At 44.8% G+C, this 17,116-nt stretch overlaps 1 protein-coding gene across 4 annotated transcripts in view; it reads right to left on the bottom strand.

The window, feature by feature from the left end:
- The window catches only part of cux1a (cut-like homeobox 1a), a 56,540-nt gene that overhangs the window by 20,378 nt on the left and 19,046 nt on the right, over window positions 1–17,116 (bottom strand). For 2 of the 4 annotated variants that reach the window (XM_085131137.1, XM_085131136.1), the window contains exons 3-8: window positions 14,510–14,557; window positions 10,559–10,637; window positions 7,656–7,793; window positions 4,959–5,082; window positions 2,765–2,841; window positions 1,788–1,854 (exon numbers count right to left, since the gene is read on the bottom strand). In XM_085131137.1, coding sequence (XP_084987263.1) covers window positions 1,788–1,854; window positions 2,765–2,841; window positions 4,959–5,082; window positions 7,656–7,793; window positions 10,559–10,637; window positions 14,510–14,557 — 533 coding nt within the window. The other 2 variants (XM_085131138.1, XM_085131139.1) reach the window with 2 other exon arrangements.

Genomic DNA, 17,116 nt, shown 5'->3' on the forward strand with positions numbered 1-17,116 from the left:
ACCAAATTCTCAGGGAGTGCGTTTGTGTACGTCCACGGGTGTTTGTGAGAGTGTGTTAGTGCTTATTTTAAAAGGCAGATTACCCAAATGCAGCGAGAGGATGGGGGGGATTTGTCACGCAATGTCCTCCTTAGTGAAAAGTTCAGCGCGAGTGCGTGCGTGTGCGCGCGTTTGTGTGTGTGTGTGCCCGCACGTGTCTGCGCGCTTGTGAGGAGAGAAGCGCATGATATGTATGTATGCGTTTGTGTTTCGAAGTGCCAAAATGTATGCAGTTAAAGGGTTAAAAGTTGTGTTCAGCCAAACACTGGCGATTTGCTCAGCCAAGCAGTAAACGGGGGAAGGACTCCAAGGACTGGGAGGGTGCGGGGTTAGAGAGGGTTTGTGTGTGCTTTAAAGCGTTGCATTAAAATTTCAGATCACAGCACGCCACATAGTCAAGGACCCTGACTGCCTCGGGCTCACGAGTGAGTGAGCGAATGAGTGAGCGTATACTTGTACGTGTGTGCGTGTTTGTGTGTATATGTGAGTGGGCATGTGTTTATTAGCTTCTGTAAGCAAATGGGACCTACTATAAGTGTCTTTTCAAAAAGTGTTTTCTTCTGACATAAAACGAAGAGACAAGGACGCCAAAAGAAAGCGTAAAGAAATGTAGGAAGAAAAAAAAGAAGAAGAAGAAGAAGTGCAGGAAAGGGGGCGGGGGGGAAAGAGAAACAGCAGTGAGGGCCTTCTGATAGACTATGAAACATATTGATTAGTGCCATTACACCGTGTGCAATATCGTCCTGTGGTCTTTCCTCTCACACTAAAAAAAACACCTAATGCAGGAGACAAACAACAAAGTGTGCGAGTGAGCGAGGTAAGAGGGAAAAAAGGAAAAAAACAGGGAGGGAAAAAAAATTGTGAGGAAGACAGAAGTGGGATCGATTTGTTTCTAACAGCCAATCAATTTAACAACTCTGTTAATGGAGAGGCACAGTGAGTTTGGGGCAAGGTAAATGGGACGGGGTGGCGATGGTGGCCTTAAAAGCCAAGTTGATACTCTCCCGTACTTTGTGTATGAACACAGGATGCCCTTGACCATTTTATTATCGGTCCCTCGATTTAGCCAAAAGAGCTCATATTTCAGCCGAGGTAGGGTGATCCCCCGCCTCCAACGGAAATGTAATTTTTCAGCTTTGCGTATGCGATTCTGGTGCTCACGAGGTTCTGGGTCCTGCTGCTAACCCAGAGGGAACGAGGAGTGTGAATGTCATAAAGTGCCACTTCACAGTGCGGAGTGCTGACATGGAAAAGCTTCTGTTCTCATCCTCAACGCTACTATAAGATCAATAATGATAGATGCCCAAAGCCCGACTGAAGCCATCTCATCTTACAGGTCCTATTAGAAAACATATGTAGCTTTCAATCTGGCACCTCTCTATCAAGTCTCTGATGAAATCTGAAAGCTCTTTACCCCATTAAGACATCAGGCGCCTATATAAGACTTATACGTACATATCGGGTCTTAATGGATTAAACAAAACCGCGCGCGCAAAACAAACTATTTTGATGTTTTCGTTTGGCTGCAGAATACATTACAATCCCTTTCAGTATTTACAGTGCATGGGTAATGCCGGGATTTGGAGGCTGCTGGCTGTTTTGGGAGAAAATCCAGCTGTTAGGGAGAGAAGGGGGAGTTTCCATGCAAGGAGATTCACTAAACAGGATGATTATGTCAGGAGGAGAGTATGGAGGAGCCAGAGGGGAGAAGTCACCCGCAAACACACATAGATCAGTGAGGCACGTACTTTGCTGTGGATTCCTCGTCATACTTTGTCTTCAAATCAAAGAGCTCGGCCTGAGTTGTTTCAAGTGCTGCAAAAGACGGTGAGAGACAGTTAAGGGTTTTCCTGGTGCAAAGTGAGCTGAAGAAGCAGATCCAGACATGAGCGATACTTTTGAGTGAAAACATTATCTTTGACAGCTTCTTACTACTAAACTCTTATTTCGCACGAGAAACTTTGGCATTTCTGTTTCTCACTGATGACAGCTGAGATTTTCTTAGATCTCCAGGCCTCGCAGACACCTATTCCAGATGTGTCAGATTAACTATGAGTGTTAAACATAATAATCACCAGCAGCTGTTTTTTTTTTCCAACTCATTTTCACAATGGGTGAATATTTATCGAGAAATAGAGAGGAATAGAGGAATAGAGGGAATCTATTATTATTTCCTTTTTTCTGTCACACAAAGGTGGATGATCACGTTACAAATGACAAGTTTTAAGTAATATAGCCGGCGTATGTGGATGTAACCCCTATGAGCCCAAAGCTCCGGTTAAATATATTCTTTTTTTCTACTTTGGGATCTGCGTGATATCACTGAGAGGGGATATCCTTATAAGGTCATCTCGGGAACGCAGCTTTGCCTGGGAGCACAGACGCTCCGCCCACCTGATGTTTCAACCCTTCTATTTGTCGGTCTGAAGAAAGCTGGATTAAAGGGAGGTGGAAGGCAGCTAAAACAGCTTGTTTCAGGACAGCAGAATACAGGGCTTCACGGGTTTAAGGTAAACAAAGATGACGCTAAACTTTTAAATCATACAAAGCTCTCTACAAAAGTACAGGGATAAAAATATGGAACTGGAGATTAATATAATAAGTCCCCTTTAAGAAGTTTTCAAAGGCTTAATAGCCAGCCCAACTACACTTTCAGTGATAAGGGCACTTTATCTAAAGGTGGGTAAACAATCCCCAGGTGTGTACAAGCTGCGTAGGCTGGTACCTGTCTGTAGGGACCGGGCGTTCTGTTCGGCCTCCTCCAACCTTGAGGACATGGAGTCCTGGCTCTCCTGGAGTTTCCTACAAGAGACCAGGTAGCAGAAAGTCACAGTCAGTCAAGAGATACTGAGTCAGTAAATTCTGAGCTCGCACTTTGTGGCCACTGCGACTATTCTCTATTTTCCCACCATTTCTGAAGTGTTTTCCACCCTAAAATCCTCCCAACACAACCCACTCCTCATTAAGCAGCCCTATTAGGCAGGAATGTCTGGCCACTGGGGCACACTGCACCCAGGGGGGAGAGAGAGAGAGAGAGTGCGCAAGGCTTGACTAAGGGAGAGGGGGGAGGGGGCGACAGAAACCACAAGGATAAAATAGATTCATTCTTAGCATATAAAAAGTTGGGCTCTGCTGAGAAATTGCCACTGCGTGTAAAAACATCAATAATCTAGCACAAAGATGGTCTTTATGGCACTCTTTGATGCCCCCCTTCCCCGCCAATCTGTCTCTCCTGTCATCTCTATTTTTCTGCCCTCTACTTCATCCTTTCATCTCCCTCACTCTCTCTACCCTTCGCTCACTCCTTGCGGGATGAAATGCATCGGAGGTGCCATCCATTTACTCCCACACCCCCCTTCTCTCTCAGACACAGGAAGTCAGCTCACTGCAGACAGGAAGGGGCCTATAAAACACTGACGTACAGGAAATACAGTTGGACAATTGATCTTCTACTGTACGTCTGAAAGAGACAGTGAGCTTTAATACAGCTTCGTCAAACAAACGAGACGACTGACAGGAGGAAAACGTGCTTTGTAAAGTCCGTTTCATATTAGTAAACTGTATACATCAACTTGAAATGAGGACTTTCATCAGAGGGTGTTTTAAAGACTGCAAGCAGCTTGTAGCTTGGAGAAAATCCATAGCGTTCAGTGCGTCGGGTCTCATTCGCTTAGAATTACAGCGGAGACTGTTTGGAGTCAGTATATCATTACTAAATCTGCATGGTGAGAGTGCGATTTAGTAGTAAAACTGCATATTAACACGCTTGAAGAGGAACTCCATACTGTGCGGCTGAGCGTTTGTGACACGCTGAATTTAATCTGTTAATTCTGTCGGTCTCAAACTTTCATTTCATTGCTGATAAAAAACGTTCAGGTCTGACGCATCCATCAGAGCTTTTTTAGCTCTTGTTCTCCCTCGGTGAAAATATGCTGCGTCTTTAAGCCCCGAGGCCGCGGCGGCTAATCACATGAAGCCTCATCACTCAGATGTCTGCACATCTCTTTTTTATTTGATTTGATTACTTCAAAATAAGAGCACACATTATCCAAGTTAATACGGGATCACAAGATAACTTAAACTAGTTACTGGTTTTTGGGATCCGATGTAGAAGCAAAGGAGCCTGAGTTAGTTGTTACGTGAAACAATATTCCCGCCTCAAGTCCATTATACTTTAGGCCAAATTGGCCCTTTTCTGGAAAACGGCAGTATTAAAGCATTTTAGCCTGACTAAGCGGTTTTTTTAAATGTCCCTAAAGCATCCGGAAGCATTTTTTGAGCTTATTACTGCCCCCGTCTTCCTGTGCACCTGCAAATTACACACTTTAACATGCCACACTTTATCAAAAAAAGACCCCATTGTATTGAAATAAAGTAGTCTTTATCAAAAGCATATTTTTGTCATCAAAGGCATTTGGTAGGGCTCTCTGCTTATTGTACATTTCCAGGCACAGCAGAGGCCCGTGGCAGCTAAATATCCAACCCAACGGCTGAAAAGTATCTTGGTAAACAGAAAATGGGAGTGGATGGTGTCGATTCCCATCAAAGCGAGACTGGCAAGCGCCCACATGACACAAATGCTGGCATTGTCTTTTATGCAAGTTATCTCCATTCCTACATTCGTGCGCAGGAGGAAAGCAATAAGCAACAATTTGTCGATTAGACTGATAACTACGGAAAAAAAAGAAAAGAAAAGAGCCCTTGGAGATTTGCTTAAGGAGGAATTAGTAAGCTGTGAACAGAGAGCCCTGCTAAATAAAGTCTGAAATCTTAAACCTATCATTCAAAGATAAGAATCAGCAGTTCTGCCTGAGGGCACAATGACCCAAAGCATTCAAACTGCAAAATAATGCAAAAGTTATTACTTTAAACACAGCCGCAGCAGCGCACGTCCGCACGTAAACGTGCGCAACTTTTACCTCTCCTTCTCTGCATAGTCGTTGTGTAGCTGGAGCTGCTTCTCTTGGGCCAGGTTCTCGGCTTGATTCTTCAGAGACTGCTCGTACTCGCGAATCTTCTCCTTCAAGGCCTTAATGGTCACCTCTGTGGAAGAGATTAGAGCAAAGAGGCGAGCGCCGAGAGAAAAGAAGTCAGAAACGTGGGTGATCTAGATAGAAAACGCAGAAAACAAACTATGGCGCTTTTCTATATATCTGATAGAAAATAGCAGTGACGATGTTTTTAGCGAGGTGTTTGACTTTTGCCTAAGACGCAGTATTTCACATCCTGCATTCTTCCTCTGTGAGCACAGATGAAGACCTTGGCCCCCATCGCTCCGGTCTAATCTTTGAATCCACGGCTGCCGTAGAATATTCAACCGTCACTAAGAGCAGATATGCTGCATTCATTAGGACTGCATTAGTACTGAAACCCCATAACCTGCTGCCGGCTGAGCGCTCTATGGGGCAGCCTGAAATAAATCTAACACATAACTGGAGTAATAAACAGTCCTCCCTATGTGTGTGTGTGTGTGTGTGTGTGCGTTTCTCAGAGAAAGATATAAGTGAGTGAGACAATGATATAACGCATTGCTGCTCGCTACCTTTGACTGAGGGCTCTTAGCACTTTGTGTGTGTGTGCGTGTGATTTAAACTCCAGTCTCACTGCTCTGACACATAATCAATAGAGGAGAGTCCCCTCAGAGCCCTCTTACCCCTTAACTGCTTAACTGAACTTTAAACATTTAGGTTGCGGGGATCAATGGCCCCTGCACTCTGTGTGTGTGTGTATGTGTGTGAATGTGTGTGGTGTGTGAGTGAGAGTGTGCGGGCGGATCCGCGTGTGTGTTTAACAGGAGTGGGAGTTCCACAGTGTGTTTTGGGGTTTAAATATCCCCCATCTATTGAGGCGGGAAGGAGGGATAAAGGATGAGGGAACAGGAAAATCAATGGCAGAATGGAACCCTGCCGCTATCGAGCTGTTCCAATTAACTCTCACTGAGGAAAGGGGGATTCCAAAACATTCCCCCGTTCGCTCGCTCACTCCTCCTTTTCCACTGAAATTACACCACTTTTTATTACCGCTTCTCGCTCATCTCTCCCCGCTGTTGTCAGTTTCTCCATCTTTAAGCGGATGTAGATCATCGCATTTTTTTTTTTTAATTCCTCCAACTCTGTCACGTCTTTTTCCTCCTCTTGGGAAACTTTTTAAATGTAAACCTGTGGACATTTTAGTGTTTAGGATTTTTTTTCCACATATCTCAATGTATGTTAAAGGGGTATAAACCCGCAATGATGAGGACAGATTTCAAGTAAAGCTGCTCAAACAAGGCAGAGACTTTCTCACCTTTAGTCCCCTGAACTTTAAGACATTTCCACTTTCGAGAGAGCTGTAAGCTAAACTGAAAATGTGTCCAGAAACTGAAAATGTTGTGTTCGTCTTGCTTCACACACTGCTCGTTTTTTTTAATGAACTAAAACTACATTTTCACACACAAGCAGGACACAATTTTCCACTACACTTTTCACACACAGATTTGACAACAAGGCCACCGAAGTGTATCCGCCGATTCAATTTAGCAATGTTTTCTTTTTTAATCCATTAGAGAAAGAAAACAACTCGCTGGATAGTCTCCTCAGTTATATTTTCAAAGTTCATTTGCTGCTAACCAGCTGTACTCCAACACTTCCCATCTACAGGGTTGCTGTAATGGCCCTCCTGGATATCACTTTAGCTGCTACTCCAACAAGTCTCTCCTAGACTTCAACTACCATAGCAAATCTGCAGCAGGTGACTCAGTGAGTCCGTATTCTGCTCCACCCAGACCCTCCTGTTACTGCAATTAGATGCAATCCAGGACAGGATGACTGGTCCACTGTAGGTCCAGCTGAACATATTGTTTTTAATTTAGTTAACATCCTTTTTTTGTAGAAAAAAAAAAAAAAGAATCGCTCTACAACAGCTTTACAAAAGCCATCCATCCATCCATTCGCTTCCGCTTATCCTTTTTCAGGGTCGCGGGGGGCGCTGGAGCCTATCCCAGCTGTCATGGGACAGGTCGCCAGTCTGTCGCAGGGCCAACACACAGGGACAGACAACCATTCGCACTCACTTTCAATCGCGCATTCACTCCTAGTGGCAATTTGGATTATCCAATTAACCTATCCCCACAAGCTGCATGTCTTTGGACGGTGGGAGGAAGCCGGAGTACCCGGAGGGAACCCACGCAAACACGGGGAGAACATGCAAACTCCACACAGAAAGACCCCGGCCTGATGGTGGAATTGAACTCAGGACCTTCTTGCTGTGCGGCAACAGTGCTAACCACCGTGCCGCCTGGCTTTACAAAAGCTTTTCACTAAAACCCAGGTTACACAAGTTCTCTTCTCATTTAATTTTTTTTAAGTTTATGTTTAGGCTGCTGGGAAGGGGGATGGATAGCACAAGTGTAAAGAGACCAGAAGTGTAGGGAAAAGGAAATGACATGGAGTGAAGATCTGGACTCGCTGCCATTAGTGTCTGGTTTTTTTTTTTTTCCACAAACAAGCGTCAACATAAAACACGAGAATGTGAAATTTTGATAAGTGATTAGCTACTTAATTGTACGGTCTACATCTACTTCTGTCAAAGTCGGGAAAATCCCATAATGTGCGCCTGTGCACGCATCCGTCTCTAACCTTGGTTTTTAACCTCTGCAAACTCTTTGTTGTAGTCCTCCAGTGTCTCTCGAAGTTTGGTGTTCTCTGTCTCAATGTCGTGCATCCTCTGGAGCTTCAGCTGCAGCTGCTGAGCCAGCTCCAACACAGGTACAGGATCTGGTAGAGAAAACACACACCGTGTTAACACACTGTAAAGCAGATCAGACAAGCAAGGGCGGCGAGGTGGTGTAGTGAGCTAGGAATAACTACATTCATGGCCCTGTGAGAGAGAGGGAGAGCTTGCCCTGGTGAAGAGTCCTTGGGCAAGGCAATGAATCTCTAGCAGCTCCAGGACAACTGTTCTGGAGCCGACCCTGACCTCTGATCCCCCTTTAGAGGATTAGTGGTTAGAGCAGAAACCAAAACATATCACAATTACCAGTCATACTGCGATGAGGGGAGAACAGTCTGACATCTTCAAATCAGAGCTTGGCTTTACTTTTAGAAACAATAATGTGGCAGTAAATTCTATTTAATGTTAGTTATTTATAATAAACCTGTTTTCAAACTACTCTCAATGATAGAAGGTTCAATACATTCAATACAATCATTTTACATCGTGGGTCACACACAGCCAGGTTTGATCTTAGGTGGAACTGCATGATAAATGTGTAAAATTACAGAAAGAGTCATGATTGCACAGATTGTCCTGTAATTGTAAAATATAAAGTTTTTGTTAATTTACTGTAGACTCACTAGTGGCTGAAAAGCAAATGCTTTCCTGTCATTCAATTACTTTGGTGTAGTGTGAATTGCACTGGGGGTAGGCAGTCTTTATCAACAGGAAAATCTTAAAAACTAAAAAAATACAGTTTAAAGGCCGGATTCAAGTGCTCGTCAGGCCGATTCAGGCCCCCGGACCTTATGTTTAACGCTCCTGCTTTAGAGTAAAGCAGCTTAACCTTGATGCGTCTTCATCACTGGCTTCTCACGGCCACACTTAAATACATTATTCTCACTTACTGATAATGACCTAAAAAGAAAGTCATCAGGCTCTCATAACATCAGAGCACTTCGGTGATTAAAAAAAGAACAGATCAAAGTTCGTACTTATAAGTCACTGTTGGTTTACCCATTCTTTCCTAACAAAACTTTATCCATAAAGTCTATTGAACGATAGACTATCAGTCTTTGTATCAAGCGACCATTGTTGAGTTAGGAGATTAACTTTGGTTTCTGTATGGGGGGGAAAAAAACTGAATGCGTCAACTGTTGGCGCAGCGGGAGAACCGGATAAGCAGAGGCACACAGTAACATAGATGAGACAAATTAACAGGAGAGATTACTGGGCTGTGATCAGTTAAAGTGTTTCGCTATGATGCCGCTTGAAAGCGAGGAAGAAGAAAAACATGGCAGCAGACAGATGGACAAAGCGGAGCTGTAAAAACAGGCAATGAGAAAAGGTAAATACGAGATTAAAGAAACGGAGACAGAAGGAAGAAAGGCAACTTTCTGGAGGCATTTTACCAACATCTCTGAACACACAGCAGGGTTAACTGTCAGTGTGATGAAGAGAGGCCTGTCAGTCAGGCCAATCACATCTGATTGGTGCTCATGGGTGGCAGACTGGTGACAGGCAGCCAAGAGACGCAGGCGACGCTCATCAGCATGCCAGCTAAAAGAGCAGTTTATGTGTGTGTGTTTGTGTGTGCGTGTTTATGAGTGTGTGTGTGTGTTGTACAGATAAGAGGAACTGACAGCTTACAGCTGGGGGTAAGGGCTGTGTGTGTGCGCGCGCGTTTGTGTGTGTGTGTCTCATGTCTGACGCAGTTAGATATCTTAACTATGCTAATGAGAGTTCAGCAGAGAACGATTGGGGAATTTCATGCTGATTTTGTGCTGTCAAGGTGACACGCCATGCAGGGCTTCGCTCTGACACACACACGCACCTCTTCACGTAAACACATGCGTTTGCTTCCAAAGTCTCACAAAAAAAAACACACACACAAGTACAAACACTCACTAACACAACTGTACGCCCTGAATTTGGACTCCTATCTGCTTCTGTGCCCTTGAAAAATCAACTTTCTCTCCCTCTTATCAAACCTGCGTCCTTCACTTGGACCCCCCCGCTTCAAATCAACTGTACAGCCTGTTAAAAGCGGTTTGACTGGTGGGCCGCTGGTGCTGAACGCTCTCGCCAGACACCTTTAATCTAAACCAGAGCACACTGGGCTGACTAACCAGGCCTTCAGCTGATAGAAGACAGAACAAAACACACTGTTTCCTCTTTCAAGACTGCTGCATTAGTCAGGCCGGTCTGTGTCTGTGTGCGTGTATGCATCAGGCATTACATCATTGTCTCGCTGCAAGTTAAGAATAGCCCCGTCAGAGCTGGCGCTGACTTATTGGGAGCAGTACAATCCAAAGATATTACTGTAGGTCTATCCATGTGGGAATATGATGACCTCCTTACGCTATAGATGAACTCAACTCTTTCATTCCTGCATACGCGGCCCCTTCAGGGCTCCCGAGCAGCTGAAAGTCTCCCACCAGCAGCGCTGTGGCTGTGTGTTCTGCAGCTCTCGGTGCCGCGCGGCCCTCCCTCAGCCTCGGCGCTGCTGGATGCGACCGCTCGTGTTTGTGCACACTTTGCCGCGGCCAATTGTGGGCACGCTTGTCATCCGTATCAGGACGCACCTTCTGTTAAGACCCTATAAAGGCTATACCAATGGGGACGAGGTCTCCTGGGGACGTATTAAGGCGTCGCACACGCCTGGATGAACAGTGAAGCAGCACCAGAGGGACGGGGTCACACGTTTTCTGCGTTTTTCCCTGTTGCTGCCGTCTGCACGGATGAGGGAAGGTCTCCCTGATTGCAATTCGGGACTAGGGAGGAGTCTACACAAACACACTTGTATCGTCGCTAAGAGCAGTCTTACCTGGGACATCGATTATTTTTTTGTACACGTTCAAGAAGGCGGCCTCTGCTTCTTTACTCCTCTTACTCAAGGCATCGATCTGCAAGGAGGAGAAACAAAACGTAATTGTTAAACGTCAGTTACCATACACTCCAAAAGCAGGCACATTCATTTAGCCGTCTACATATCTGCCTATCCTCACTATGCCTTGGTATGTTGCATGAGATCGGGGCCGTCGTGACAGCGGCCACGTTGGTGTTTCCTTCCTGTGAAGTCAGTTCAGCTGTTCAGCCGATGACGGATGCGTTTCGTTTGCTGTGTACGTGTGTGCGTCTATCCGGCTGTCCTCGAGTGAGTGTGCCTAAGTCCTTCAATGTGTGTGTGTGTGTGTGTGCTGGCGAGCCTGTGTGCAAATGTGTGCGTTTGTTTCCCCTCCAGCACACTGACATCATTAAACAGCTGGCTCAGTCTTTCCAGCCACAGCAGGGGCAGATTATTCAGTCAGCTCTTAGCAGCAATACAGTGTGGATCCATTACTGATGCAGCCATTAACACAAGAGGGCACGGCATGCATTCCATCACCGATATTATTGAAATGGACAGCATTAGATTGGATCTATAAGAGATTAATTCTAAAATCATACCGGAGAGGGGAACTTTTACGCTGTTGTCAACGCTGAAACATGAGGCGACGAGCTCTGCCACAGTCTCCGTGTCACACTTCAATATGAGAAGCAGACAGAGTAGGCGAAATGCATCTGAAATCAAGTCTAAATCGAGGGAAACAGATGCCAAATAAAGACATTCAGATGGTGCTACTGTACTGGGCAGAGCTACAGCTGACTACTCTGGCTCACGCACTCAGACTAAACAGCCTGTGTTTCTCTTCCAACTCCTCCAGCACATTCACTGAGAGAAAAGGAATAAAGACAAAAGCCTATATAAGTCCAAATATAAAGTCTTCACATTCCCAGCCAAGCCAGTAGTGTAGTTGATGGGTGGTTTAGGGGTTCTTGCCACTGTAAACAGAGCGGGCTACATGTAATACTGCCTGGGCTCCTATGGGAACCTAATAAATCTCTTCACATGGCTTTGATTCATCTCTAGTTTTTTAGCCGCAAAACATCTGGCCCTGAGTAGGCTGGTGCCAGCGCCCCCGCCCCCCACCCCTCCCTCTTTTTTTCATTTCTCCCCGTCTCTCTCACAAATTCTCCCTCTTGTCACTTCCATGTTCTCTGACTCAGTCTTTTCTTTTCCTCAATTTGTTTTTTCCACTGTTAGTCTTTCTCACATGTTTCTCTGTCACACTTGAGTCTCTCTTGCATGCTCCTGCAATCTCCCTCCTCCCTCTCTCTCTCCAATACTAATATCTCTCATGCTGCATCGTGTACTTTACCCTTCTTCCTGTGCTGTGTGACACCGAGCGACCAGAATCCTCAAATGCATGGCCGCTAATGGCAGATTACAGATGCAGAGCACTAATACCTTTCTCACACACACCAACATCAAACCTGTCGAAATGTCCGTGCACACGCCTGTGTGTGTGTGTTTGTATATATATAAGGGAATGTGATCAGAGACTTAAAGTCCCGCCGCACAATCTCCTCATAAAAAAGAAACATACAAAAACCATCACACACACACACACACAGAAAAAAAAATTATCTGCCAATGGCACCGAAGGAAGCCAGCTGCGTGACTGTACAATGACTGGGCCAAGGTCAGTGGTACACTAGCTTTATATAGCCCAACATGGGAGGCAGGAAATAGACATTTAATGTAGGACACACCCTACAGTTAGAGGCAGGTTAACTGCAGGACCAGAGCCATTAGAAGACCACCCAGGATTTGCAAATACAACCCTGCTGTTCCAAACTGCAGCTCTTTCAACCAATCCCAATGACATCTGCTATTACATGCTCCCCTGCCCCCATCCCACACACACACACACACACACACACACACACCAAGCAAAACAAATGAAGTGACACAAATGATACCTCACCAGTATCAGTAGGTTACTGATGAGAAGTGCTTGCAATTGCAAAAAGGTATCCCTGACAAGTCCACGCACACAAACACATACGTACATACGTCAGCACCTTGTGCCACCATCACTCAGCACCACCTTGCTCCCCTATCTAACCCGTAGTGTGTGAAGGGCATCGGGCTGACCTGTGTGTGTGTGTGTGTATACATATATATCTGTGTGTGTGTGTGGCCCCAGTGGAGTCTGATAAGGGGAGGCTATGGGAAGCAGAGACTGAAGCCTTGGATAATGGAAAAGCTTATCTGATCGATGGACCAACAAGGAACACTGAGTATGCAACATACACACACACACACACACATAACCCGTTTACCAAACTGAGGCCTTGTGGAAACACTACTGTTATTGGTAATAATTATGACCCGAGGGCATCCACCTTTCAATGACAAAGATTAAACAGAGTATCAAGACCTCCAAGTTCCTGCGCTAAAACTTTTTATTGTTCTGTCTGAGTTCTACATTCACTTAGTAAAGATTCGCCCTTCTGGGTAAAATGCTTAAGGATGAGTTACTGTGGGATTTCGACAAGACCTTCTGGCTTCTGGTGCTGTCTTGTCCTTGATCAAAGCATCGAGGGGTAAGCAAACAAAGACGGGCTAAAATTACACATTCTCAGAGCAACTCGTGTCGTGGCATGCAAGCGTGCAGAATAGGCGACTGATTGATGGGCTGCTCTAAGACTGGCGCGGGTGTACGGTATTATCTCAATAATCATAAGATAATGTCCTCCTCAGTTCCGCGACCACCCACTACGCGTCTCGGCGTGTTCTGGTGTGCACGCCGTCGAGGTGTGTCAACATGAGGATTGTGGAAACAGCTGACAAAGCCCCAATTATACCGCTGCCGTTTCTATTCTCTAAATAGACTGTGGATCATCAGCAGAACATGGAAGAACCACTATAAATTACAGCATTTTTACATAACCACTGGCTGTGGTTGTTGCTCTAACACAAGAATATGGAAACTAACCCAGTGTTAAACTGTAGCACTCTATGGCCAGTAGCAAAGCAGCCCTGTCACTATCTATTGAGATGATTTTCTTTCTCTGTGTGTGAGAGTGTGTGTGTGTGTGTTAGAGAAAAGATTCTGCTGAATGTCCACCCACTCCAACCCCAAATAACGCCCCAGTCTAAACCAGCCGCTTCCACTCCTACCCACTGACTTTCACATATGGGAGCGAACTGGAAATGCATGGCTGCCAGTGAGGAGGAGCCATGATGGAAATGGGCCAAAATGATGGAGGAGGAGGATAGAGGGTAAGGGTGGGGAGGGAAACAGCAGGGGTATGATATAGCGCACACAAAAGTCACCTTTGATTGGTCAAGGTACACAAAAACCTTGGGCAAACTTAAAGTAAACATGCATGTGCCACAAAGAGCAAAAATGGCTCATGATTCACCAAATCAACTGAAGAGAAAAAGAAAAAACAACAACAAATATCCCCCCACAGAATCATGCAGACAAAGTCTGAGGAAATAGCACTCGGTGAGTTGTGACAGGCTAGAGCTAGGGTTTTGTGGTGCCTTTTTTTCCTCTTTTTTTTTTTTTTTTTTTTTTTTTGCAGGATGCAATTTAAACACACCCTCGGGCAACAGGACTTCATGAATAGGACAGAAAATCAAGAGCAGAGCAGAGCAAAGAAAAGAGGGAGAGGAAAGAAGGGGAAATGAGATAGTGGCAAGAAAGAGAACAGGAGATGGCGAGGTGAAGAGGGGAAAGAGAGAAGTGAGAGAGAAGAGATGATGATTGAAGACAAAAGTTAAAAAAAGAAAAAAAAAGAGAACATGGCACCGCGAGAGGAAGCAAGTTAGCAGTTAATGAATGTCAAACAGGCTTCATAAAATGCATTATTTGATTACTTTGCTTGGAGCATGTTATGGATATCGCTGTGTCAATAATAATTTCCAAAATAATCCACTCACCTCTCCTTGGAAGCTCTTAAGCAAAGGGGCAACCTGTTTCCGTAAATCCTAAAAAAAAAATATAAAGAGGAGATTAGTGAGTATCAAAAACAGAACAATCAGCTGAATATTTTAATCCTTAAATAGCACTAAATAACACAGGGACAAGTGGCAGAGATGCACAAGTTGTATAATGACTATGTAGCAATCAAATAAGCTGCTCGAGCAGTGACCGTTCCTGCTGCTGTCAATGAAAAACAAAAGAAGAAAAAAAACACTGCGGTGCGTGAGTGATGAACATGATGTTAGGGAGGACGCCAGGTTTGTACCCGGAGGTGTTCCGGCGGACAGCGTTTCTCACAAGAACAGGTGCAGCACCACCTGGGCCACCCAGGGGCAGCGCTAGCGCACGTGAGAGCGAATGAGCCGAGGAGAAGGCCTACCGTTAATGCAAATCATTTCCGCGCACCAAATTTTATTTTATTTGTTTTTACTATAACGGAAACGCTCCTTATCCTCCAAGTCCCATTGCATGACTTTCCAGTACAAATCAGCAGTTTCAGATTAGATACCCGGTCGAGTACGTATCAGGGGAACATGCAAATCACCGTGCTGTTAGCTGAGCCCACATCCTGACAAACTGAACTGGAGCGTATGGTAAAAAGCGCGGCGGAATAGGACATTCTGTACAGGAACACTTGATTCGCACAGTTTGCGAATGCACGCGCACTCTCAAAACTGCCTAATGAAGATGTGAAGTAGGCCAACGACAGATGTGTGCTCGGGAGACTCGGCGCCTTTTAGAAACCCTCTGCCTTTAAAAGCCTAGCTGAGGCTGCAGGGGAACGTGCATCCCAAACTGACCTGGGACCAGTGTCTGGGGCCAGGCCTAATCCCAGGTTGGTCCAGACAGGCCGCTTGTCTGGAGCCGAGGACAGGTCGTGACCTTGGTGACCCCGCTTCATTGTTACCCCATCAGGGGTCGTTGCGGCTGTTTGTCTGGGCCAATTCAATATCCCCCCGCTGAGGGGTAATGACCTGCACCCTGCCCCCCCCAAAAAAACCCTCCTTCCCTCTTTTTTCTCCCTCTAACACAGAAGGAGATGAAGAGCGTGGAGGAAAAAAAAAAGACCCACCCACACAAAACACCAGATAAGTAACACCTTCATCGTTTGCATTCTGATAATATTCTAATTTCACATTTCAGTTTCCTTTTAGTTTTTCGATGACCTGCACTACAGCGTATTTGGATTCATGAAAACACAAAATAGAAACAAAAGTTAACTTGTTTGGAACTTGTACGCCCCTGTTTTGCTGCAAGGCAATGAAAATGCAACATTTAAGGCACTTTTCACTTCAGTATCTCACACTTGGTGTTATCATCAACTCAGCTCCGATTCACAGAACCTCTTATGACCAAATAAAGTAGTCCAGCAATAATGGCTACCTTTGTTCAAATGATAATCTTCAGCTTTTTTTGAAGGAGTCTGCGCGATGAGTCAACTTGAGGCAACCATAAATTTTTAAAAAAAAAATTTTTTAAGAAAACCAATCATATGAAGTCGCTCTATTAATCTCATTAGCTTTTTGAGTTTTTAGATTTTAGTAACTGTAAGCTTTCATAAATGCTGCAGCAACCTCAATGATTACTTACAACTATTATACTTTTGCCTTTTTCTTCTTTCGTTTTTCTGTTTTTGTTTTCGATTTGGTTTATTTTCAGACAGTTTCCAGATGCGGATTGATTGTTTGGGGGAGGAAAAAAAGTTTCATTCTTTTCAGTGTTACTTTTAGTCTTTAATTACTTTAGAGGTTCAGAATAGAAATAGGAACATAAACAAGATTTTCTAAAGGCTGTTCATTCACACATGTAGACGTCTCAAGTCTCGATAAACACGTGGCAGGTAATAAAAGCAAATCAGACCAAAGTGACAAAACCTAAACCTGAAGATTTCAGTTTTTTTTTTACTCTATTTTAGTTCGATTTTCAAAAGTTTAGCTTTTGTTTGTATTGAGCTTAACTAAAATGCTTCATTTACACCTACTTTTAGCTTTTAGTTAACTATAATAACCTAGTGTAGACTCAAACAAAAACAAACACACGCAAATACCACACGGCACCAAGCGACTCCTCCTGCTGAACACCGGAGTTTTAAACCCCACTGGTCCACTCTGCGGTGCTCCACCCCCTGCCCCCTCCACTTCCAAAGATTTATGACCATATAACAACAATGCACACAGACACCATGGTCAGTGTGTGTGTGTGTGTGTGTGTGTGTGGTGTGGTGTGGTGAGGGGAGTGGAGGGGCCCAGGCAGCAAGAGATGGATGGCTGGTGTGTAAGCTGCCGGCAGACAGCAGACAGGCCAGCCCGAGGAATCCTCCAGGGAGTATGGAACTCCCATTCGCTGTCTGTCTGGCCTGCAGCTAAACACTAACATGTGTGTGTGTGTGTGTGCACGCTCACACCACGCCACACACACACACACACACACACACAGTTGTTTTACTACCACTGCCTCTGGCTAGCAATCTTTGGGACATTTTACAACCATTCCCACCCTTGCCTTTATAACAGTGTAGTAGAGAAGTCTTGACTAACTAAAAGGAAATTAAGAAGTGGATGAAT

This window comes from Neolamprologus multifasciatus, chromosome 14 (genome assembly GCF_963576455.1).
Source record: "Neolamprologus multifasciatus chromosome 14, fNeoMul1.2, whole genome shotgun sequence".
NCBI classification, from domain to species: Eukaryota; Metazoa; Chordata; class Actinopteri; order Cichliformes; family Cichlidae; genus Neolamprologus; species Neolamprologus multifasciatus.